We start from the raw sequence: 26,664 nt of genomic DNA, 5'->3' as shown, positions 1-26,664 counted from the left end.
ATGGTATCCATCTGTATATAGTCACACTTATGAAGCTTTGAAGAGATGGCCATCACTGCTGGGTGCTAGCTGGTCTATCCGGGCTGATACCATTGAGAGGGGGCACAGAAGGGGTGGGGATACCAGAGATAATGGGGCAGGGGAGATAGAGCGGTGGGACTAGGAGGTATTCCATGAAATGGAATGGAAGAGGCCGGAGATATGGTAATGCTCGGACCTCTTCCTAGGAATGTGGGTTGTGGGGCTAGGACTGGTTACCCATCTCTGACTCTGGTGTTGCTTAATGCCAGATCTATCAACAACATGACCTCTGTTCTGTGAGAGTATCTTGCAGAGCGTAATACAGACCTGGTCTGTGTGACTAAGATCTGGGTGTGGGAGGGCGAAATAGTAGCGCTTAACCAACTCGCCCCACCTGGGTTCTCAGTCCTTCACCAGTCCCAGACAACTTGCCAGGGGTTTGTGTGGCATTGCTCATTTGAGATACCTTTTCCTTTAGGATGCTCTCCATACCAAAAATCACAATCATTGAATGTGTTGGCCTGGCATGAGAGACCAAGGAGAGTTTGGCTATCTGGCTGGTGTACTGTCCACCTAATGCATTGACAGACACCCTGGCCTGTTGGATGCTGTTTCTGGCTAGGCAATGGAGTACAAGGGAAAGAAGTCAAATAAAAGGCCAGTATTAAAAATTTAAAAATTCAGTTGCACAGTCGAGTCCGACTCTTCACGGCCCCATGGACCAGATCCCGCCAGGCCTTCCTGTCTTCCGCTGTCTTCTGAAGTTTGCTCAATTTCATGTTCGTTGCATCTATGACACTGTCTAACCATCTCATCCTTTGCCGTCCCCGTCTTCTTTGACCTTCAATCTTTCCCAGCATCAGGGTCTTCTCCAGTGAGTGCTCCCTTCTCATTTGGTGGCCAAAGTATTTGAGCTTCAGTTTCATTATCTGGCCTTCCAGGGAACAGTCAGGGTTGATTTCTTTTAGGATTGACTGATTTGATCTTCTTGCAGTCCAAGGGACTCTCAAGAGTCTTCTCCAGCACCATAGTTCAAAAGAATCTATTCTTCGGCGCTCGGCCTTCCTTATAGTCCAACTCTCGCAGCCATTCATGACTACTGGGAATACCATTGCTTTGACCATGCGGATTTTTGTTGGCAGGGTGATGTCTATACTTTTTATCATGCTGTTTAGGTTCACCATCGCTTTCCTCCCAAGGAGTAAGCGACTTTTAATTTCATGACTGCTGTCACAGTCTGCGGTGATCTGGGATCCCAGGAATGTGAAGTCTGTCACTACTTCCACGACTTCCCCTTCTATTTGCCAAGGAGTGATGGGGACGGACGCCATGATCTTAGTTTTTTTGATGTTGAGCTTCAAGCCCACTTTTGCGCTCTCCTCTTTTACCCTGAGCAGGAGGCTCTTTAGGTCCTCTTCACTTTCTGCCATCAGAGTGGTATCGTCTGCATATCTGAGGTTGTTGATCTTTTCCCCAGCAATCTTAATTCCCGCTTGTGATTCATCCAGGCCAGCATTTCGCATGATGTACTCTGCATATATATTAAATAAGCAAGGTGACAGTATACATCCTTGTCGTACTCCTTTTCCTATGCTAAACCAATCAGTTGTTCCATATCCGGTTCTAACTGTCGCTTCTTGGCCCTTATACAGGTTTCTCAAGAGACATGTGAGGTGGTCTGGTACTCCCATCTCTTTAAGGACCTGCCATAGTTTGTTGTGATCCACACAGTCAAAAGCTTTAGCATAGTCAATGAAGCAGAAGTAGATATTTTTCTGGTACTCTCTTGCTTTCTCCATAATCCAGCGAATGTTGGCAATTTGATCTCTAGTTCCTCTACCTCTTCGAAACCCAGCTTGTACTTCTGGTAGTTCTCTATCCACGTACTGTTGAAGCCTAGCTTGTAGGATCTTGAGCATGACCTTGCTAGCGTGTGATATGAGTGCAATTGTGCGATAGTTTGAACATTCCTTGGCATTGCCCTTCTTTGGGATTGGAATGTATACTGATCTTTTCCAATCCTGTGGCCACTGTTGCGTTTTCCAAATTTGCTGGCAAATGGAGTGCAGAACTTTAACAGCATCCTCTTCTAAGACTTTGAATAGCTCAGCTGGGATACCATCACCTCCACTAGCTTTGTTGTTAGTAATGCTTTCTAAGGCCCATTTAACTTCACATTCCAGGATGTCTGGCTCGAGGTCAGTGATTATACCGTCGTGGTTGTCAAGGACATCGAGGTCTTTCTTGTATAGTTCTTCTGTGTATTCTTGCCATCTTTTCCTAATCTCTTCTGCTTCTGTTAGGTCCCTACCGTTTTTGTCCTTTATCATGGCCAGCTTTGCATGGAACGCTCCCTTGATTTCTCCAATTTTCTTTAAGAGATCTCTAGTCCTTCCCATTCGATTGTTTTCTTCTATTACTTTGCACTGTTCATTCAGGAAGGCCTCCTTATCTCTCCTTGCTGTTCTCTGGAAATCTGCGTTCAGTTGGGTAAATCTTTCCTTTTCGCCATTGCCTTTTGCTTTCCTTCTTTCCTCTGCTATTTGTAAAGTTATTTGTAAAGACTGAACAACAACAACATTAAAAACATTTAAAAATGGCAGCCATTTGAGGGGAAAACATAGAGTTTTCCCCTCAAATGGCTGTGGCCCCACCCCCAGCGTGCCCGGCGTCATTACGTCACTTCCCTGTGATGTGCATGCGGGGGTGGGGTTTCCCCCAGGGCCCGATTCCGCCACGGCGGAAATTGGGCCTCCAAAGCGGGGGTTTTCCTGCCCCCCGGCCTGATTTGGCAGCTTTATTGACCTCTGAAGAAGGCCCCAATAGGGCAGAAATGCATCAGGTCATCTGTATTGGCCCTTGTGTTTAGGCCACCTTTACTTGTTTACAAGGCTTTGAATCCTTATATGTTTTTAACTGTCTTTCTAATAAATACATGTATTTTTGTATGTTTTAACTAAGTTTTCAATATTGGCCCTTTATTTGACCTTTCTTACCCTTGTGGTTCTTGATTCCAGTTTTTGGGTCAGGTTTGTTTTCCCCTCCCTGTGCCTTACTAGGCAATGGAGCACCCCAGGCTATTAGTTCTGGGCAGCTTCAGTGTCCACGCTGATGATGTAACGTCCTCTCTGGCCAAGGACCTAATGTCATCCGCGGAGGCTTTGGGACTCTACCAGTTTCTATCAACTCCCACATATCAAGCAGGCCACACACTGGACTTGATTATGGGGATGGGGATAAATGTGGAGCTGATGACTACAGATGTAGTCCCATAGTCAGACCACTTTGCCCTGAAGGTCCAGCTGAGCAAACCAAACCCTCCCTGTTTAGGCGGCAAGCATATTTTTGCTCACCCACGGAGCCAAATGGACCCTGAGCAGCTTCAGGATGCTCTGTGGGATCCATGCCCCCAGTGGCTCATTAGATGAGCTGAAGGAGGCCTGGCATTCCCGGTTCTCTGAAGCCATCGACATATTCACACACACCCCAGCGCACTCTCTGCCTTCATGTCAAAGCAGCCCCATAGTATACCTTGGAGCTGTGAACAATGAAATGAGAGCTGAGACGGCTAGAGTGAGCATGGCAGTGTACTTGTGACAAGTGACAAGAACATCTTATAGAAAGCTTATGGGGGACTATGAGATGGTGATGAAGGCCACCAAGAGACAATTCTATGCGGCCTGCATTGAATCTGCAAAGTCATGCATGGCTCAGTTGTTTAGAACTATTCAATCACTTATTTCATTGCCACAAGGCAAACAAAATGCTATGGAATTGGATATTGCCTGTGAGGCATTTGCAACTTCTTTCTTTCTTTTTTTAATACTTTTTATTGCTTTTCTTCCTACACACTACAAACACTATACCCTACAGAAACTAAAACTACAAAGAGAGTAACAAGAACCTTTGATAGGCAAATCAAATGCTTTAAGTATAAGTCTACATGCTAAAAATTTCATTCAATTCTTTAAAATCTAATAAAAGTGTTCAAAAAGAAAAAACATAAAGGCATTTTTTTATATTACATCACATCTGGTTGAGAATATAAGTAAGTTAAAGGTCAACATAGGTAATCTCAGATCTTCACTTAGATTTCTTCTTAGCTTTGGTTTTCTTCTTCTTTTGCCAGGGGAGATTTACTTTAAAAGTTTTAGGGGCCACAGCTCCTAAATCCAAATCTGAGTCAGAGTCAAAGATTTCACCCAAAGGCACAGAAGTAGCTGTAGAAGATGAACTATCGGTATCGGATTTCTGTTGTTCGCTGTTTTTTTCAGTTGCCTTTTCTTCCTCTGCTCCATTTCTTTGTTTGGTTGAAGATTGTTGCTGTTTAAGAAAGAGTTCAGCTTTTAATAAAGAGTCAATCTTTTCCTTCTTCTCATTAAAGTTGAATATAAGTCCTTCTGGAAAAATCCATCTGTATTGGGCATTGTTCTTTTGGAAAAATGCTGTAATATTTCTGTACTGCTTCCTTTTCTTGCGTATTTCAAATGGGACATCATTCAATATTTTTATCTCCTCTTCTTGAATTTTAACTGTTGTCATTGTAGATGCTTTAGGTATTGAGTCTCTTATTGCACTTTTTTGCAAATTTTACAAAAGTTTCCCCTGGGAGATTATTTCCCCCCACAAACTCTGAATAAGTTCTGTAGATCATATCAATATCTGCTTGTATTAATTCAGGTTTGTTATTGATTAAGGGGGCCATTGCTTCTCTTATAATTTCTCTTAAGTTCTCATCTTCTTTCTCTGGCACCCCTTGGAAGCTCAAGACGAAAGAGGATCTTTTCATTTGTAGCTGTAAAAGTTGTTGCTTTTCAGAAGTTCTTTCTTTTTCCACTTTGTCCATTCTTTGGTCTATTTCTTTGGTCTTAATTTCAACCTTTTTATCTTTTTGGCTGACTTCTCTGATTTGGCTGCAGTTTCCTTGAGCTTTTTCTGTAAAGTGTCGAATTTTTGATTGAGTTTCGTAAGCTGGTCCAGCAGAGGGCGCATGGCTTCAGAAATTGCAGTAACTAACTCGCTGGTATTTTCCGGTTTTGTGACTGGTGATGCTGTGCTGGCATTTCCTGTAGAGCCTCTGCCTCTGGATGCCATTTTACTCCCACACTGAGACATTGTTTATACTTAGGTAAAAGTTTATAAAAGTTCTGAAATCTTTACTATGTTGTAACTGCTTAACTCAGATGTATTCCGCTTTGAAAAGGTTGTTAATCACCTGAATCCAGCTTGTTTCTATGCTGCAATTTCGCTGGTGGGTAGGGTTCTTCCTCCGCAAGTTCCCCCCCTTTATCTCTTTGAAGCGATGCCATTTTGTTATGCCGATTTCTTCCACCGCCCTTTTTGTATATGACTTTCTCTTTTCCACTTAGCTCACTGTTTGATTAATCGCTAGATCGCTTTGTCTCATAGATTTTCTTTTTAGTTAAGTCCTTGTACGCTCTGGTTCAGTAACATCTCTGAGTGCCATTGCTGGCCTCGGGACAGTGGGACCTTTTGGAGCAAAAAGGAGCACTGTGCCCCCAAGCCAGAACTTCGGGAGTGGCGCCTTCAGTGCTGCAGGCTAGAAGCCCCCTCTCAGAGCTTCATGGGAAGGTCGGGACCAGCCAATCCCCCTCCCTGCCGCCCTGATCCGACTCGCTCCCATTGGAGCTTGATGAGGTGCAACCATTGTGAGTCAAAACTCACAGAGACGTTAAGGACTTAACTAAAAAGATTGATCTATGTGACAAAGCGATTCAGCGATGAATGAAACAGTGAGTTAAGTTTCAAACAGAAAGATATATACAAAAAGGGTGATGGAATAAAGAGTGGCACAGTGAAATGGCATAGCTCCAAAGAGAAAGGGGGGGGAATCGTGGAGGAGACCCTACCCAGTAGCAAAACTACAGCGTAAAAGCATGCCAGGCTTAAGCTATTAAACACCCTATTCAAAGCAGAATACATCTGGGCCAATTACCTACAGCATAGAAAAGATCTTAGAACTTTTATGAACTTGTACCAAAGTATAAACGATGTCTCAGCGAGAGGGGGAAATGGTGTCCAGAGGCAGAGGTTCTGCAGGAAATACCAGCACAGCATCACCAGTTATAAGACCGGAAAATACCAGTGAGTTAGCCACTGCAATTTCTTTTTTTTGGTAAACAAATTTTATTTTCTCAGGAATACAACATGTAAGATTAAATCATTTCATTCTATCAATTGTCTACCCCATTCCCAGTTCCTCCCCTCCCTCCAATGGCTTCCCACAATGCTTCCACCCCTGCTCCAAATTACTTCATATCATCAACAATATCAGTTTCTTATCATTACAATCTAAAGATAACATCATTTGACTTAATATTGATCTAAACATATTAAGTTTTGTTTCACATCCCAGTTCTTTTCCAGATATATTTTAAAGTCACTCCATTCTTGAAAAAACACGTCGTGTTCTTTATTGTTCAACTTCTTCGTAATTTTGTCCATCTCTGCCATGAACAGAAGCCACTGCAATTTCTGAAGCTATGAGTCCCCTGCTGTATCAGCTGACAAATCTCAATCAGAAATTTGATACTTAACAGAACGAGCTCAAAGAAACTACAGCCAAAGCAGAAGTCAGCCAAAAAGATTTAAAAGGTTGAAATTAAGACCAAAGAAATAGATCAAAGAATGAACATTGAAGAAAAAGAAAGAGCTTCTGAAAAGCAACAACTATTACAACTGAAATTGGAAAGATTTCTTTATGTTCTGAGATTTCAAGGGGTGCCAGAGAAAAAGGATGAGAACTTAAGAGAAATCATAAGCGAAGCAATGGCCCCCTTGACTAATAACAAACCTGAATTAATACAAGTGGATATTGATATGATTTACAGAACTTATTCAGTTTGTTAAAAAAAAAATCTCCCAGGGGAAATTTTTGTGAAATTTGCAAAAAGATCAACAAGAGACTTAATACTTAAAGCATCCACAGCTACAACAGTCAAAATTCAAGAAGAGGAGATAAAAATATTGAAAGATGTTCCATACGAAATACGCAAGAAAAGGAAGCAATACAGAAATATTACAGCATTTCTTCAAAAGAACAACGTCCAGTACAGATGGATTTTCCCAGAAGGACTTATATTCAACTTTAATGAGAAGAAGGGAAAGACTGACTCTTTATTAAAAGCTGAACTCTTTCTTAAACAACAATAATCCCCAACCAAACAAAGAAATGGAGCAGAGGAAGAAAAAGCAACGGGAAAAAACAGCGACCAGAAATCTGATACGAAGAGTTCATCTTCTACAGCTACTTCCATGTCTTTGGGTGAATTTTTTTACTCTGACTCTGATTCCGACTCTGATATTTGAGCTGCTCCCAAATATTTCAAAGTAAATATCCTCTGGCAAAAGAAGAAGAAAAGTGAAGCTAAGAAGAAATCTAACTGAAGATCTGAGATTGCTTATGCTGACATTTAATGAACTCATATTATTATCCAGATGTTATAATACCAAAAATGCCTTTATGTTTTTTCTATTTGAACACTTTTATTACAATTTAAATAAGTTGCCAAGCTGGCAGTGGGCAGGGGAGGGGTTATGCTGAAAGTCTGTAACTGGTCTGAAATCACAGCTTCCACAGCAAGAACCTGTGTCTGGCAGACCCTGCTCTGAAGTGCTAACTGCTATGCCTAGGATAGCCAACCTCCAGGTGGAGCCTGAAGATCGCTGGGTATCACAACTGAACTCCAGAGAAGAGATCTTCCCCAAGGAAAAAATAACTGCTTTGGACGGTGGCCTCTATGGCATTCTATTCAGCTGAGGCCTCTCCTCTCCTCTCCTCTCCCCTCCCCAAACTCTGGCTTCCTTACACTGGGTCTCCAGGTGGGTTGTATATCAAAAATGAGAGCTCACTGGAGGAGATTGTACAAATATAAAGACACTCCATGAATGAATTACGAACAACAGCAAAAAAATTATATTGTATGAAACAATTCAAACAATTTGAAATCTTTGTTAAAGAATATATATATATATATATAAAAATAAAAACAGCTAGGATCAAAAAGTACTTGATACAAAGTAGGAATACAATTAAAATCCACAATATAGTTAATATGTTGTAATATAGTAAATATGACATGGAAATATAATTTTCAGTTCACAGCTAAAGAGTACCAGCTATCTGAAGAAGCGAAACGTGAACGTGGCAGTGAAGCCAGCCGTGTATAGCTGTATTCACATAAGACGTGGAACTATTGTACTCTGAAGTTTTTTATACAAAGGAATTGTGGACTTTAATTGTATTCCTACTTTGTATCAAGTACTTTTTGATCCTAGCTCTTTAAAAATATATGTATAAGGATTCTTTAACAAAGATTTCAAATTGTTTGAATTGTTTCATACAATATAATTTTTCTGCTTTTGTTCGTAATTCATTCACGGAGTGTCTTTATATTTATACAATCTCCAGGTGGGGGCTGGAGATCAGTCAGAATTACAATTGGTCTCCAGGAGGGAGGGGGGAGGAGATGGAAAGCTGAAGTCAGAGGGGCAGATAAAGGTATATTGATGGTTGCCTGGGAGGGAGATAGGGTTGTCAACTCCAGGTTGGGAAATTTCTGGAGATTTGAGGGGTGGAGCCTGGAGAGGGTGAGGTTAGAGGAGGAGTGGGACCTCAGACACGTACAATGCCATAGACTCCACCCTTCAAACCAGCCATTTCCTCCTGGGAAACCATTGTTGCCAATCTCCAGGTGAGGGGTGGGAATCACTCAAAATTACAACTGCTCTTCAGGTAGCAGAGATCAGTTCCTCTGGAGGAAATAGTGGACTCTTTGTCATTATACCCTGCTGAGATCGCCACAGCAAATTGATGCTGAGTGCCCGAGGCCGGGGCACTCTCCCAGAGCCTCTTTCTAGAGCTCATTGTATTTATTTCCACAACGAGACTTATTCCTAGTTAGACAATAAGACGGCAGTCAATAATATAAATTAATACATCCACTCCTACAGGCTATGCAACAGTAGATGTTAACTCATACTGAGGCAAGTAGGCGGACGAAGAGACAAAACAAAATCAAACATAACAAGGCTTAACAGAGCATGACAAAGCATGACAGAGCAGGGGGAGGCCAATCCAGATGAACTTTTGTCACCTCAATCATAGGCCTGGTGGAACATCACCATTCTACAGGTCCTGTGGAACCATATTAAATCCTGCAGGGCCTGGGTCTCACTTGCGAGAGTGTTCACCAGGCCGGTGCCAGAGCTAAAAAGGCTCTAGTTCTGGTTTGTTTATTTGTTTATTGAACTTATATCCTGCCCTCCCCGTAAGCAGGCTCAGGGCGGGTTCCATCAGTATCAATACAATATAATACAATTCAATTAAAAATAACTTTAGAACAACAATTTAAAATAATATAGAATCATAAAATACCATGTAAAATAAATTAAATCAGATGTCAATTAAGATGTCGATCAGATCAATTAAGATACAACAGAAGAGTTGGTACCCAGATGTCTATTTAGATCCAGGCCACTGATGGGAGATCAGCCGGGGGGGGGTTACATCTCCCACCTCAACCAAAAGCCTGGTGGAAGAGCTCTGTCTTACAGGCCCTGAGAACTGTAATAAATCCCACAGGGCCCTGATCTCATATGGGAGCTCATTTCACCAGGTGATGGCTAAGGCCAAAAAGGCCCTGGCCCTGGTAGAGGCAAGTCGGATGTCCCTGGGGCCGGGGACTACCAAAAGATATTGATTTGTGGACCTCAGTGCCCTATGGGTCTCATATGGGGAGAGGTGGTCCCGAAGGTATGCTGGCTCCTGACTGTATAGGGCTTTAAAGGTAAGCACCAGCACCTTGAAACAGATCCAATATTCAACAGGCAGCCAGTGCAGTTCATGCAGCACTGAATGGATATGAGCTCATACAGGTGTCAACACCCGGGCTGCCACATTCTGCACTAGCTGCAACTTCCAGAGCAGAGTCGAGGGCAGCCCCACATATAAGAGGAATACAATAATCCAGTCTGGAAGTGACATTGCATGGGCCACTGTAGCCAGGTCCCAGAGGTGAGATGTGGGACCAACTGCCTGATCTGCCTCAGATGGAAAAAGGCAGACCTGGCAGTGGTGGTGACCTGGGCCTCCACACAAAGGGAGGCATCCAGGAACACCCCTAGACTCTTCACCCTCAATGTTAACATCAATGGAGCCCATCGAAGGCTGGGAGCCTGATTCCCTAAGTCAATCCCCCACAACTCAGGTGCAGGACCTCCATTTTGGATGGGTTTAACTTCAGTCAGCTCTGTCACAACCATCCAGCCACAGCTTGTAACGCCCTGTCCAGATCTCCTGGGGCCATGTCCGGCAGCCATTCATCAGTAGATCGCTCTAAGCAGATATCTTTTGGACCAGGGATCACTAGAAGATGATGATCCATAGAGTGCAAGGCTCTTTGAGGGACATACCAGGAGAAAAGGAATGATGGTCCCAGACCGCATTGGGCTTTGAAGGTCAAAAATGAAACCTTTAACTTGATCTGGAATTCAACTGGGAGCCAGTGCGGCTGGCGGAGTATAGGTTATATATGGGCTCTTAATGGTGTTTCTGTATGGGCACGTGCCTTTGCATTCTGGACCAGCTGCAATTTCTGGGTCAGTCTCAAGGGTAGCCCTGCATGAAGCAAGTTACAGTAGTCCAGCCTGGAGGGGACCGTTGCATGGATCACTGTACCTAAGTTGAGGGGAAAGAGGTAGGGAGCCAGTTGCCTGACCTGACGAAGGTGGAGAAATGCTGGTCTGTCAACACTCGTGATTTGGGCCTCCATTGAAAGTGAGGCATCCAAAGTTGCTCCCAGACTCTTCACTGTTGGCACTGGTGTTAATGTCACATTCTCAAGAGCTGGGAGTTGGATCCCCAGTCCTGTCTTCCCACGACTCAAGTACAGGACCTTCATCTTTGGTGGATTTAGTTTCAGCCGGCTCTGTTTTAGCCAACTGGCCACAGCCTCCAAACCTCTGCCTAAACTATAGCTGCTTCTGTATTGGCTTTTCCCTCCATTGTTTTTACGAAACCCACGCTGGAACAGAAATTCCCCTCTGTGTTGCATGCTGGTTTCACTCCCTTTGATTATCAGGATTTATGGTAGCCATCCGCACTCCATGCCACTTTCAAGTTCTTTGATCATCGGATTTAATTGTACCTTCTGCATAGATTTATGTACGGCATTGCCCCAAGGTATTTGAATGTGGTTTTGAGCTGCAATTTTTCCTCCCAGTTGAGAAAATGTGGAGCGAACGCTAGATGCAGAATCGTCCTATCTGGGATGGTGTTCAGCTGTGTCAAACCTCGTACCCAGCACTGTTTGTCATAACAAAAGGGGGAATAGAAATTCCTACAGGGAGGGGAGTGATGTATGTGTGCACCATTTGCCCAATGATGAAATCTCCCACTCTTTATGGGGGGGGGGATGCCAGAAGACTCTTTGAAGCCTGATTTCTTTATAGATAGTGCGATGCTGCATTCCCATGGTGGGGTAGATGTAGTGATTAGGTACAATGAGTGTGACATGTGTGTGTGACTGCTATTGAGAAGGGGTCCTTTCAAATTACCTTTATTAACTGGAAACTAACAAAAATCATTAGTTCTATCACAGGATGCTTTAACCTGGAACTAGCTTACTTTTCTCAATAAACAAATCTTTTGATAAAGAGACTGTTGTTGAGAGTAACTCAGCCAGGGGTCTGACAGTGTTAGAACTCCTTTACTCTCTGTCACCCACCACCATGATGGCAGACGAATGTGGAGGCGCTGGGGCGGGGGCAGGTACCAGGTCTGAAACCAAGAACCCAGCTACAAACCCTGACCAAAAACACGAAGAGAAAACCACAGGCACCAAATCAAAGAAGCAAGCAGGTGGGAGAGCAGCGACCAATGGGAAGAGCCTGCCTGGGTTCTGAGTACTCCGGGGCATAGAGGAGTGCAAGGACATCCAAAGCGGGAGAAGAGATGAGTATCACACACTTTCCATGATGACCCGGAGCGAGTGAGATTGATGGCTGAGTGTGAGGAGGAGGCCTATTCCAACTGGAGCAACACCAACCTTAGTGCCGAGGTGAGGGAATTAAAGGAGGAGCTCCAATTCCTCATCAAAAACCTCCCAAGGGTAGTGAAAGAATTGATGGAGAAGGAGCCAGAGGAGTCCGAAGAAGAGGAACCCGAAGAGCCCACTGTGGTGCCGCTGGCGGCACTGACCCGCATGGGCGGGGGCAATGGTTCCCAGACCAGAGAGAGAATGGCCCTGAGATGCTTTGGAAGCGACTTTTGATGGCAGCTCTGGGAAGCTAGCCTTCTTTGCAATACAGGTGCACAACTTCCTGCAAGAGTGGGGGCACACTTTAACTTCTGATTAGCACCGAGTTGACTATGTGGAATCCCAACTACGAGATTGTGCAGCTGACTGGTTTGTGGGGCTCTACAATGTCGGGGCGCCGGAGCTATGAGATGTTGATGCCTTCATGCAAGCCCTACACCAGCAATATGAAGACCCCCTCAAGCTGGAGGAGACCGAGAGTATCGGATGTGAATGGGATTTTGTCTACAGTGTGGGAAATCTAGGCACTTCACGGCAAACTGCCCTGACATGAAGAGCCCAGAAAGAGGGTAGCAGAAAGGTACCAAGGAGAAGAGACCAAAGACCCCAAGTAAACTTCCCAAGGCAACCAAATTATTGCAAGCCAAAGCTCAAGACACCTCGGAGGGGTCCTCATCCAGTGGAAGCGAGTCACCCCAGCCAGTGGGAAAAGGCCAGGGCCTGCTGTGAAGGGCACCAGCTGACAGGTCGAGGGAAAATGTAACTGTAATCAACCCCAAAGGGGGAACGCACATTAAGGTGCGGTCCTTAATAGACTCTGGGTGCACCCAGGACTTAATCAGCCTGACCATAGTCACTGGGTTGGGGGCCAAGATACATAAACTGAGATCACCCATAGTATTTACCCAGATGGATGGGACCCCAATGCAGGCCTGTCAGCATCATACAATTCATTTACCTGTGGGGATTTCTGCCCATTGGGAAATGAGGACTTTCATAGTGAACCCATCTGCAAAGTTCCCCATGGTCCCTGGTGGCCCATGGCTCAAAGCACACAACACCTATGTACAGTGGAGTACCGGGACTCTTATTTTCCTTAACTCTTGGTGCCAAGAGCATCTATGGCGTCCTGAATGGGGGAGGAAGCCCCAGTCGGTGGCCGAGCGAGGCTATCTTGCATGAGATGAGTCGAACCTCATCCCACCAGAGTATAGAGACTTAGCCTGGGTGTTTGAGGAGCGGGAAGTAGATGAGTTACCCACCACCACCACAAGACTGTCTGTGCAATTGAATTACTGCCGGGCCACAAATTGCCAAAAGGGAAATTGTACTCAATGAGTCTGGTTCAGAAGGAAGAGCTGCGGTGGTTCATTAACGAGAATCTGGCTCGAGGCTTCATCCGGCCAGCCACCTCTCCTTGCACAGCCCCAGTATTGTTTAGGAAAAAGAAAGATGGGGGGGTGAGGCTTTGCATGGATTACCGAGGGCTGAATGCAGTATCCATGTTGAATGCTTACCCCCTCCCCCTCATTAAGGACCTGCTAGCTGAGGCCTCACAAGGCCAAAGCTAGACCTACGTGACACATATTCAAAGCTAGACCTACGCGACACATTTTAGAGTACGCATCAGAGAGGGGAATGAGTGTAAGACTGCTTTTAACTCCCCATTGGGACAGTTTGAGTACCTGGTCATGCTGTTTGGATTGGCCGGGGCACCGGGGTTTTTTATGAATTTGATCAACGAGGTTTTGCACAAGCACCTGTACAAAGGGGCTCTAGTTTTTCTTGATGATATCTTAATATATTCAAAAGATAAGGAGTCATAAGAACATAAGAGAAGCCAATGTTGGATCAGGCCAATGGCCCATCTAGTCCAATACTCTGTCACACAGTGGTCAAAAATACCAGGTGCCATCAGGAGGTTCATCAGTGGGGCCAGGACACTAGAAGCCCTCCCACTGTTGCCTCCCCCAAGCACCAAGAATACAGAGCATCACCTGCCCCAGCCTGTGAGTTCCTATCTATACCTTGTGGCTAATAGCCACTGATGGACCTCTGCTCCATATATTTATCAAGTTCCCTCTTGAAGCTGTCCATGCTTGTAGCCGCCGCCACCTCCTGTGGCAGTCACATGTCAAATTGATGTGAGACATGCTGAAAGCCCTTTATAAGAACCATTTGTTTTCCAAACTCTCCAAGTGTGTGTTTCACAAGGAAAACTTAGATTTTCTGGGATATCGCATTTCCGGGAAGGGTTTGGGCATGGACCCTAAAAAGATCCAAGATGTAGTGGGGTGGGAGGCCCCACAGACTAGGTGACAATTACAATCATTTCTCGAGTTCGCCAATTTCTACTGTCCATTCATCCCAAATTTTGCCCAGGTAACACTACCCCTTACAGACTTGTTAAAAACCAAGGGAAAGGGGCCGGAGTGCAATAAAGCAAGCAGCCAGCTGGATTGGTCCCATGAATGCCAGCAAGCTTTTGAGAAGTTAAAAATGTTATTCACTTCAGAACTTGTGCTAAATCATCCTGATGAAACCAAGCAATTTGTGGTACAAGTGGATGCGTCAGATGTGGCAATGGGTGGGGCAATCTTACAGAAAGGTGACAATGGGAATTTACACCCCTTAGGTTATGTGTCAAAAAAGTTCTCCAATGCAGAGAGAAATTGGGCGGTATGGGACAAAGAAGCTACTGCCATTAAATTAGCTTTGACCACATTGGCTAGAGGGGCCCCAGGTTCCGTTTGAAGTTTGGCTTGATCATAAAAATTGAGAAGCACTGAGCCCCAAGGTACCTAAATGCCAAACAGCTAAGATGGGCGGAGTTTTTCTCTAAGTTTTGTTTCACACTTAAGCACTTCCCGGGGAAAGCAAACTTCCTAGCTGACACTTTATCTCACTTCCGTCAACATGCAAGCCAGAGGGAGGAAGTGATTGACACAATGTTTACACCCGCTCAGTTGGTGGGGGCAGTGATGACACACAGGAAAGCGAAAAGGATGCAGCAAGCAGAAGCAGCATCCTGGACACAGAAATTTAAGGCTGCTTTTACAGACAAGAATAAGGCAGACATTGAGAAAGATGGGTCTTTAGCACAAAGGGAGGATGGGTGCTGATATCCGCAAAACAAACTATTTGTCCCTGAAGCACTGAGGGGGGGGGGGAATACTGTTGATGGCGCACGATAACAAAATGGCTGGACATTATGGGTATTTAAAGACTTTAAATTTGATGGTGGCTGGGAATGAGAGGAGATATTTTTAAATATGTGGCCTCATGCCAGACATGTTTAATGAGCAAAAGGAGAGTGGGGAAAAACCCAGGACTGCTACAACCTTTAGAAACCCCCAACTGACCCTGGTTGGTTATATCCATGGATTTTATAACAGATTTACCTCTGAGCCCGGGGAAGACGGCAACATGGGTGGTGGTGGACTTATTTTCAAAGCAAGAACATTTTATTCCATGCAAGCAAGTACCCACAGCCAAGCAGCTGGCACAGATGTCCATGCAACATATCATTAGACTCCATACTTTGCCACGCAAAATAATATCAGATCGGGGTGTGCAGTTTGTTGCGAAATTCTGGACAGAATTAATGAAGCTCCTGGGGGTGGAGTTAGGGTGGAGTAACGCTTACCATCCAGAGACTGTTGGCCAAACCAAAAGGACAAATCGAGTGTTTGAACAATTTTTGAGGTGCTTCATAAATCACCAGCAAGATGACTGGGTGGGACTGCTCCCCTTTGCGGAGTACAGTTATAATAATTCTGTACACAGCTCCATTGGCATTTCACCCTTCCTTGTGGTACATGGGTATGAAGGGGCCCCACTGCCTCTTTTGGATCATGCCAACACGGGCTCAGGGGATGCTGGGACTTGGTTGGCTAAAGTGACTCAGGGGTGGCCTGCACTCCAAAAGACTTTGGACAAAGCAAAGGAGGATTACAAACACTATGCGGATAAGGGGAGGGGCCCTGAATGGGATTTGAGTCCTGGGGACTCTGTGTACATTTCCACTAAGAACCTCAAGGGACTGCAACCAGGGCGGAAGCTGGGATGGCAATATGTGGGCCCTTTTAAAGTTGTGCACCACATTAACAAGATGTACTGGCCCCGGTGGGTCTGGTGTGGAAGCAGACAGAAGTTCCACAGGACAGCCCGGCAGAAGGGACCAGGTAATCACTCGCAGTACAGGTGCAAGGCAGGAGAGTGGTCAAGAGGCAGTCCAAGGGTCAGGTATCCGGAAAGGGGAGTGGTCAGTCAGTCCAAGAGTCAGGGGTCCAGAAGTCAGGTGGTCCAGTGTTCAGTCCAGGTTCAGAGTAACAGAGGTTCCAGTCAGCAAGTCAGGAGACAAGGTGGGTGGTAATACAGCCGTGGTATACATTGCGTCCACAATAAGCAGCTTCCCCCATCCTGGATTTATAGCTGACTCTCCCTGGACTGGTTAGCTGCTGCTAATTGTGGCACGCATCCCTGCAAGTACTCATCTGATGATAGGTGCCTGCGCTGCATCAAATGCTCACTGCGACGGGTTCTGAGCTCTGATCTCCACTGACAGCGATGGCGCTCAAGGGGCGTTGGAAAAACACTGGGCCCAGCCTCCTCCCTCTCCTCTGTGTCTGATGCCAGTAACTCGTTCGCAGCTGGAGGAGAGGGCAAATTGCTTACAGCCGGTGTCTGGTCAAGAGCTTGCATCTCCTGTCTCTGAAGATGAATGGGATCTATTGCAGCTGGCTGTTCCTCCCCCTCTGAGGAGGAGATATTGTTATCAGGCTGCGTACCCGTCCGGTCAGGCTGGGAACAAGGGAGATGTATGACACAAGGTGGCTATGCAGGTGGAGTTGCCCAAATCATTGCGTCATATCCATCCTGTGTTTCATTTCAGTCTTCTGAAGAAGGATCCTGGACCCTCGAAATGGAGGCCATGCCCTCCAGCTCCTCCTCCCTTGAGGGAAGATGGTGAGACTCATCAAATAGGACATCCTTGACACTAAGCTTAAGTGGGGTCACCTGTATTACCTGATAAAATTGAAAGGTTTTTGTTCCAGTCATAATGAATAGGTGGCAGCACCGCACATAAAAGCTGCAAAATTGGTGCACGCTTTCCATGGCCACCACCCCCTGAAGCCACAGGGGTGAGGGGCTTTGGGGGGGGGCAGAATGTCAAACCTCACACCCAGCTCTGTTTGTCATAACAAAAGGGGGAATAGAAGGGAGGGGATGATAGATCTATGCGTGAACTGTTTGCTCTTAGCAGCGTAACTTTCCCAAGGATGAAACCTCCCCCTCCCCCTCCCCATGGGGGGGGTGCCAGAAGTCTCTTTGAAGCCTGATTTCTTTATAGATTGTGGGATGCTGCATTCCCATGGGGGGGTAAGATGTAGTGATTAGGTGCGATCATTATGACGTGTATGTGTGACTGCTATTGAGGAGGGGTGTTTTTGAATTACCTATATTAACTGGGAACTAATGAAAACTAACCTGGAACTAGCTTACTTTTCTCAATAAACAAATCTTTTGATAAAGAGAGTGTTGTTGAGAGTAACTCGGCCAGGGGTCTGACAAGCTGGCCATCCAACAGCAGATACAGCTGGGTGTCACCAGTGTACTGGTAACAACCTAGCCCCAAACCCCAGGCAACTTGGGTGAGGGGGTGCACATAGATATTAAATAACATAGGCGAGAGGATCGTCCCTTGAGGGATGCCGCATTCCAGCAGGTATCATGGTGACACCCTCTCCGCAAGCTCCACCCACTCTCCATGACCATGGAGAAATGAGACAAACCACTGCAAGGCTGTCCCACACATCCCCACATCAGTGAGGCAGTGGGTCATAAAATTGTAATCGACTTTGTCAAACACTGCTGTCAAATCAAGTAATAACAGCAGTGCTGACCTGCCTCGATCCAGGTATCTATGGAGATTGTCTGCCAGGGTGACCAATGCCATCTCCGTTTCATAGCTGGGGTGGAAGCTGCACTGGAATGGATCCAGGATGGAGGAATCTTCCAGGAAGATCTGGAGCTGTTCCGCTACTGCTCTCTCAACCACCTTACCCAGGAATGGTAAGTTCGACACTGGGCGATAGTTGGTCAGGACTGTTGGGTCCAGTGATGGCTTTTTCAAGGTGAACTACTGCTCTTGAACTACAGATTTTAATGCAACATATGACAAGTCTAAAAGGAGTAATCTCTAAAATATACGCTTATTTAATTGTGACAGATTCAGGTTCACTAAATGGGTTGAAAATAACATGGGAGAAAGATATCGGAATAAAGATCGAGCAAAATATTAGGAATAAGATATGGTCTGCCCAAACAAGGAAAACTATATCAATAGCTCTTAGAGAGTACTCCTTGAAATTACTACACAGGTGGTACTTCACCCCAGTTCACCATGCAAGAATAACCAACACAAATAATAAAAAATGCTGGGTGATGTCAGGGGGTGTGGCCTTATGACACACTTCCGGTGATGTCAGGGGGTATGGCATATGCTAATGAGTTATGCTAATGAGTTCCCCTAGCTCTTTTTCTACGAAATAACCCCTGGTCATATCGCTTTGCCCTGAAGGTCCAATAGGGTATCCCAGCCCCCTCCTGTCTAAGTGGCTAATGGATTTATGCTCACCCGTGGAGACTAATGGACCCAATTGGGTTCCAGAATGCTCTGCAGGATCTGATGCCCCCCAGCAATTCACTGGATGTGCTGATAGATTGCTGGAGTTCCCCTCTCTCTGAAGCCATCGATGAAATTGCTTCCTGATGTCCACTTTGCTCCTGACCTAAATTATCCCCCTTGGTATAGTACAGAACTCAGGGGGGTGAAACAGGAACTTAGACAACTAGAGCAAGTCTGGTGGCGTACTCACAACGAAGCTGCAAGAACATCTTATAGGATATTTATGAAATCCTATGAGGTGGTGGTGAAGGCTGCAAAAAAGGAATTTTAAACAGCTTTCATCACATTCACTAGCTCTCACCCAGCACAATTGTTCATGTAATTAGATCTGTAACTTCTCTCACTGAGAGAACCCAAAATGTTAGGAATTCAGCTATTAGCTGTGAGGGTTTTGCAAGCTTCTTTGTGGATAAAGTTTTGTTGCTTCGCTAAGATCTCCTGGCCGACACTGATACAGTAAGTGAAGTCTGTGGATTCAGTATTTGACAGCTTCAGCCGACTCTCCTAAGCCAATGTTGACAGGATTCTGGGTGCTGTTAGGCTGACCACATTCCTCTTAGACCCCTGCTTCTCATGGCTGGTGAAGGCTGGTGGTGAGGTAATACAGGAGCCCCTGGTAGACCTTATCAATCTGTCCCTGGATTCAGGGGTCTACCCAGAGGGACTAAAAGAGGCTCTGGTTGTACTGCTCTTAAAGAAAGGCAGGAGCGCTTGGCCCTCACTTCCCCCCCCCCCCACATACACACCCCATTTAAAGGGAAGTTTCCCTTTAAATGATAGGGGGAAAGCGGGGGCGTGATGACGTCACACAGAAGATTGGACCTAACAACCCTATTTCCCAGCCTTAGCAAATAGACATTACACAGGTATATAATCAAAGAGAAATAATCAATAAGGCCTGAAGCTGAAACAAATCTCTAATGTACCTACTACAATCCCACGGAGAGCAGCTGATTTACAAAGCACTTTTTAGCATTTTAGATGCCATGAGAAGGTTATTTTACACGGTCCCTATGGCAACAGCTGAGAAGAACCCTGAGTCCTTAGTACAGTAAATCATTTTATGGAGATCTAAGAGAATATTTCTACATGGTGGGGAGGGTTTGTTCTCTCCTGCATACAGTGCCAGAAGCCTCCGACTCATTTGTTTCCCAAAACTTCCCCTTTTAAATTGGATCAAAGGAAAACCACACTTGTTCTAGTTCAAAGGTTGACCTTCAGGATGGACACTCCACCTCCATGGACACTCCACACAGCCATGAAGGGGGGGGCGGGATGGAGGGAGCACTGCCTTCAAAATGATGGCACAAAGCTCTGCCTTTCCTACACCTACTTTATAGGGCTTTTCCGCCCTTGTCCTATCTGAGATCTGTGCTCTAGCTTTACAGTGCAACTCAGCTGGGAAAGGGAGAGGAAAGGAAGGGGTTTCTGAGCGGTGAAGGCCCCAGCATGATAGGGTTGCCAGCTTTGGGTTGGGAAATTCTTTGGGGTTGGAAGCAGGGAAGGACCTCAGCAAGAAATAATGCCACAGAAACCACCACCCAAAGCAGCCATTTTCTCAAGGGGAACTGATCTCTATAGTCTGTGGATCAGTTGTAATTCTGGGAGATCTGGAGGTTGGCAATCATTTGCATAAATCCAGCCATGGGAAAGGGAAAAGTGGGGGCACCAAGCAGGGACAGGGCATGTGTAGAGATGGGCACAACCAGGAAAATGTGGTTCGGTTCATGGTTTGTGGTGTACAGGGGTCGCAAACCATGGACCGTCATGAACTTTTTGACACTAGACGATCTGGTTCAGTTTGTGATGTTCCTGATGTAGTAGAATGCCCCCCTAGCAAGCTAGAAACATCAAACTCACAGAGGATCTCCAGCTGACTCTCATCTACCTGCCAACCAAATTTGGTTAGGATTGGATTTACAGAGTCCAAGTTACAGCCCCCCCCCAAAGAAGGTGCCCCATCATCCATTGTTTCCAATGAAGGGAAAAAACAGCAAAGAAAAAGCAAGGGCAATAGAAGCCCAGCAGAACAGAATCAATGTCCTCAAGAATCTCTGCAGTAGGCTTCTGGTTTATGGCGACACACAGGGAGACGCATCTCCCGGACGTCCCAGGGATGCCATCTGCACACCAGTGTGTAGGAGGGGGTGCGACGGGTCACGCCCCCCCCCCGGAGCCTTGGTAAAACCTTTTGAGGGGTGACCTCTTCGCCGGCGCGATGCCAGAGAATTGAGGCGCTCCTCCACCCTGAAGGTCCTGCCGCTGAGTGTCCGCATGGACGTAGCGTCGCTGACCGGGTCAAGCGTTGGAGATTGAGCAAAAAAAACTATGCTGAGTGTGGCCGGTTGGCTGGAAATGAACTGTGAGTCGGGTTGAAGCGAGCATGACGAATTAAAAAGAAAGCTGCCCCCCTAAAAGAGCGACAGAAAGCGAGAGGGGGAGGGGCACCTCCCAAACGCAGAGACGCAACACAGAAACAAAGAGGGGGGAGCAGAAAAAATAAGTGTTTAAATCTGTTTTAAGAGACCAGAGCGCAGATAAGCGTTTGGGCGGATATCAGAGACTTTAGCAACTTTTAGAAAAGGAAACAAATCCTAAAAGATGGCGGGGAAGAAACCGGAAAAGGACAAACTGCTGAAAGCAAAACTAGTGGGCAGTCCTCGAATGGAAGAGACCACTGAGCTTTCCAAAATGTTGTCAGATTCCTTGCGCCTTCTGCTGGACGAGATGTCTAATATTAAGCAACAATTGTCAACAATTGGTCAGAGTTTAGCTTCACCACAGCTACAATTGACTCAATCTTTAAAAGCAACAGAGCAAATAACAGAGAAGGTGAAGAAAATGGACTCCAATACTAAGAAAGTTAAGAAAAAGGTGCAAAAACTGGAAATGAAACACGCTACAGAAGAGTCAAAACTTTTACAGCTGCAAATGGAGAAAGCAAACTTGGTCTTACAATTCCAAGGGGTCCCAGAAATTAAATGAGAGAATCTGAAGCAACGACTGAGTGAAGCAATAGCCCCAATGACAGATTTGACGGCAGAATATCTTTACAGCAAGATGGATGTGGTCTACAGGTCCTATTCCTCATACATCAAGAAAAATAATCTGCCTGGGGAAATAGTAGTCAGATTCTCGAAGAGACATGTCAGAGACTCTATTTTGAAAGCAACTACGGGAACACCCTTGAAAATTTGGGGACAACATCAGGATTTTAAAAGACATCCCATTTGACATAAGACAGAAGAGAAAGAAATGTAAGGATCTAATCCTTTTTCTACAAACAAACGGCATCAGTCATTTTCAAACTCCACGACAAAAAAGAAAAGGTTGACTCTGTTCTTAAAGCATGTGATTTTCTGCGAACACAGCTGAGGGAACCAGCTGAGGACAAGAAGGAAGAAGAAGAAAGCAAATCTGATGGCGAGTTGAGCTCGGTGTCTTCTGATGAGGACTGTCTGTCTGAAAAGGGGGCGGCTGCCCCCAAAAGTCCATATAAATTGAGGGAAAGAAAATATAAAAGAAAATAGAGGCTGAAGGACTCTGATGTGTGCCTGAAAATTCTGAAATAACTTTGGGATGCTCTGGGGTTTTCTTTAAACAGTTAAAGGGTGGCTAAAAGATAATTAAACTAGCATAATCGACTATGTTCAATGTATTATTAGCATTTTAGAATAACATTGAGATAAGCTGATGTATTGATCTCCTACTCTTGGGTTTTTAGTTAGTAGTGGGTCTTTTTTCTTTCTCCTTAGATGTAGTTCCCCTCCCTATATTTTCAGTTATAGTTTGCAGTCTGTAAAAAAAAAAACCAATAAAAATTTTCTCTGCAGTAGAAATTGATGGGGGAGATTTTTGCAAGTTCAGCTGAACCAGTGCAATGTGCCCAGCAGAATCAGTACCACTGTAGCAGCACAAACCCAACAAGACTAAGATCAGGAAAGTGCTTTGGGGGGAAATGTCAGGCACAGATTCAAAAGTGTATAGAATGGACTCCCTGCGAGCTACACACACCAAATGCACAGAGAACCTCACCCTGCCACACGTTCCTCTACAATCTCTCCAAATTTGGGGCAGATTACATTTATGGGGTCCCAGTTAGGGACCCAAACAAAGGTCCCCCCAATGTTCTCTCTGGAACAGACAGCTGCAGTTAAAGGAGTCTATGGAATGGCTCAGGACGAAGCCAGTGACACCAAACCTACAGGGAAACTTCACTTGGGCAGCCCCCCCCCCAGCCAGACAGTGGAAGCAAGGCAAGTATCTCCCCTATGCTTGTAGCCCCCCCCCCCCAAGTATCCAAAGGCAGGTTCTGAAGGACAGAAAGGCAGACATCCCCAAAGTTCCAACAGGGGCTCCCCAAAATAACTCCATGGCAGCTTGGTGGGCACCCCAGCTTCAAAAGATAAGCAAGGGGAGCATGCCCACAACTCTCACAGCCCCCCCCCACAATGATCGAAACACACCACAGCAAATTATTCTGCTATACAGAGGAAAATAAACAACTATTGAGCATGAGCAGAGAGATGGGGTGGCTCCTGTGTCCACCTGACACCCCCACACCCCAGCAGAGGAGAGGAGTTCACAACCAAAATGTGGGTTCTCAGCTGAGGAAGCCACTAGCTAAGCCCCTCTGCTCAGCATGAGCAGAGAGATGGGGTGGCTCCTGTGTCCACCTGACACCCCCACACCCCAGCAGAGGAGAGGAGTTCACAACCAAAATGTGGGTTCTCAGCTGAGGAAGCCACTAGCTAAGCCCCTCTGCTCAGCATGAGCAGAGAGATGGGGTGGCTCCTGTGTCCACCTGACACCCCCACACCCCAGCAGAGGAGAGGAGTTCACAACCAAAATGTGGGTTCTCAGCTGAGGAAGCCACTAGCTAAGCCCCTCTGCTCAGCATGAGCAGAGAGATGGGGTGGCTCCTGTGTCCACCTGACACCCCCACACCCCAGCAGAGGAGAGGAGTTCACAACCAAAATGTGGGTTCTCAGCTGAGGAAGCCACTAGCTAAGCCCCTCTGCTCAGCATGAGCAGAGAGATGGGGTGGCTCCTGTGTCCACCTGACACCCCCACACCCCAGCAGAGGAGAGGAGTTCACAACCAAAATGTGGGTTCTCAGCTGAGGAAGCCACTAGCTAAGCCCCTCTGCTCAGCATGAGCAGAGAGATGGGGTGGCTCCTGTGTCCACCTGACACCCCCACACCCCAGCAGAGGAGAGGAGTTCACAACCAAAATGTGGGTTCTCAGCTGAGGAAGCCACTAGCTAAGCCCCTCTGCTCAGCATGAGCAGAGAGATGGGGTGGCTCCTGTGTCCACCTGACACCCCCACACCCCAGCAGAGGAGAGGAGTTCACAACCAAAATGTGGGTTCTCAGCTGAGGAAGCCACTAGCTAAGCCCCTCTGCTCAGCATGAGCAGAGAGATGGGGTGGCTCCTGTGTCCACCTGACACCCCCACACCCCAGCAGAGGAGAGGAGTTCACAACCAAAATGTGGGTTCTCAGCTGAGGAAGCCACTAGCTAAGCCCCTCTGCTCAGCATGAGCAGAGAGATGGGGTGGCTCCTGTGTCCACCTGACACCCCCACACCCCAGCAGAGGAGAGGAGTTCACAACCAAAATGTGGGTTCTCAGCTGAGGAAGCCACTAGCTAAGCCCCTCTGCTCAGCATGAGCAGAGAGATGGGGTGGCTCCTGTGTCCACCTGACACCCCCACACCCCAGCAGAGGAGAGGAGTTCACAACCAAAATGTGGGTTCTCAGCTGAGGAAGCCACTAGCTAAGCCCCTCTGCTCAGCATGAGCAGAGAGATGGGGTGGCTCCTGTGTCCACCTGACACCCCCACACCCCAGCAGAGGAGAGGAGTTCACAACCAAAATGTGGGTTCTCAGCTGAGGAAGCCACTAGCTAAGCCCCTCTGCTCAGCATGAGCAGAGAGATGGGGTGGCTCCTGTGTCCACCTGACACCCCCACACCCCAGCAGAGGAGAGGAGTTCACAACCAAAATGTGGGTTCTCAGCTGAGGAAGCCACTAGCTAAGCCCCTCTGCTCAGCATGAGCAGAGAGATGGGGTGGCTCCTGTGTCCACCTGACACCCCCACACCCCAGCAGAGGAGAGGAGTTCACAACCAAAATGTGGGTTCTCAGCTGAGGAAGCCACTAGCTAAGCCCCTCTGCTCAGCATGAGCAGAGAGATGGGGTGGCTCCTGTGTCCACCTGACACCCCCACACCCCAGCAGAGGAGAGGAGTTCACAACCAAAATGTGGGTTCTCAGCTGAGGAAGCCACTAGCTAAGCCCCTCTGCTCAGCATGAGCAGAGAAAGGGGTGGCTTAGAGTCCTGTGTCCACCTGACACTCCCACACCCCAGCAGAGGAGAGGAGTTCACAACCAAAATGTGGGTTCTCAGCTGAGGAAGCCACTAGCTAAGCCCCTCTGCTCAGCATGAGCAGAGAGACGGGGTGCATCAGAGTCCTGAGTCCACCTGACACCCCCACACCCCAGCAGAGGAGAGGAGTTCACAACCAAAATGTGGTTTCTCAGCCAAGGAACCCACTAGCTAAGCCCCTCTGCTGAGCATGAGCAGAGAGATGGGGTTTCTCAGAGTTCTGTGTCCACCTAACACCCCCACACCCCAGCAGGGGAGAGGAGTTCACAACAATCAGGAGGGAATTTGCTCTGCTAGTCTGCTTTTAACAAGTTCCCTGCCCCTCTGTTGCCTTGGAGTTTTGTAAATAAATTAAGTGGAGACTGTCTGGAAACGTATTCTTTTACGAACCACCATAAACAGCACCAAAGTTCATGAAATGTTCATGCCAGGCACCCTTCCACAAACATCACCTTGTGAACCACAAACTGGCCAAAATTCATGATGAACTTTAGTTTGTGAGCCAGTTCGAGCCCATCCCTAGATGTGTGGGTGCAGTTCCTACCCATTCCCACGTCAGTTGCTGTCGCTGCTACGTCAGGGACACATTTTCATTCACCCCATATGGAAGTAGTAGAAAAAATTGTTTCAAAAGGTAATATCAGCCACTAATCGCTGTCACCGGAGAGGATGAAAAGTGGATTTCCAGAACAGTAAGGTGGAAACAACCACCATTTATCTCACTGGTGAAAGTAAAGTTTCCTCACTCCACAAAGTGATAATGGCGGCATTATGTATTTTTCACCTCTATGCTACCATCTGGCTTATTTAACTTGGCCACATTTTTTTGTCCTTGAACACATCCCGCAACAATCCGTTCCACAGACTTTTTCACAAAGCATCCATCATTTTGGAACAGTAGAGAAAGAAAGTAAAACCCCAGAGTCTGGCGAAAGATGTCAAACCTTTGAAGAGAACTGGTTCTCTATTGGGTGTAGAAGTCTGTACCAACTGATTAGCCAGTCTAACTTGCTGAGAAGAACACCGCCGATTCTGGAGCCCTGATTGCCAAATGACAAGCTGGAGCGATTAGTCATGAAGGCTTGTGGTTTTGCATCCAGCACATCTTGTGCTGCAACTGAGGACTGTTGACGTGAGCTGGCTGGGCAGGTGCATAAAGAGGGCAGTTGATTCCCATTGGTTGGACTGTGTGGGGCTAATGAGCCTCTTAGCCTGGTAATTAATATAATGACAAGACTATCCCCAAAGTAAACAGGAGGGGGGGGGGAATCAATGCTTCATGAAAAAGCAAAGCATACTTTCCATTGGCAGCTCTACTCGCCTGTGACTACTTCTCAGCCCTTCCAAGGAGACTTTGCAAACCCTGCTGAAGAAACAGGTTTTTCTTACCTGTTCTTAGTTATGTTTTTCGCCTGAGAGTTGTACACAGTCTTCGACCCTTCTGGTTTTGCTGAGGTAAGAAGAATGATTTAGTAAGGTGAAGGCCCTTGAATGGTGTTTCCCCCCCACC

General features: G+C 46.3%; 1 protein-coding gene across 1 annotated transcript in view; it reads left to right on the top strand.

Annotated features, from left to right (window-relative positions):
• The first annotated feature begins 12,412 nt into the window (after positions 1-12,412).
• The window catches only part of OTOP3 (otopetrin 3), a 30,511-nt gene continuing 16,259 nt past the window's right edge, over positions 12,413-26,664 (top strand). The window contains exon 1 of the mRNA XM_015410718.1: positions 12,413-12,449. Coding sequence (XP_015266204.1) covers positions 12,413-12,449 — 37 coding nt within the window. The remainder of the gene's footprint in view (positions 12,450-26,664) is intronic.

The sequence above is a fragment of the Gekko japonicus genome, unplaced genomic scaffold (genome assembly GCF_001447785.1).
Source record: "Gekko japonicus isolate JY-2015 unplaced genomic scaffold, Gekko_japonicus_V1.1 scaffold15, whole genome shotgun sequence".
Taxonomy (NCBI): Eukaryota; Metazoa; Chordata; class Lepidosauria; order Squamata; family Gekkonidae; genus Gekko; species Gekko japonicus.
Note: the sequence above shows the minus strand (reverse complement) of the source record. Positions and strands in the feature narration are given on the sequence as shown.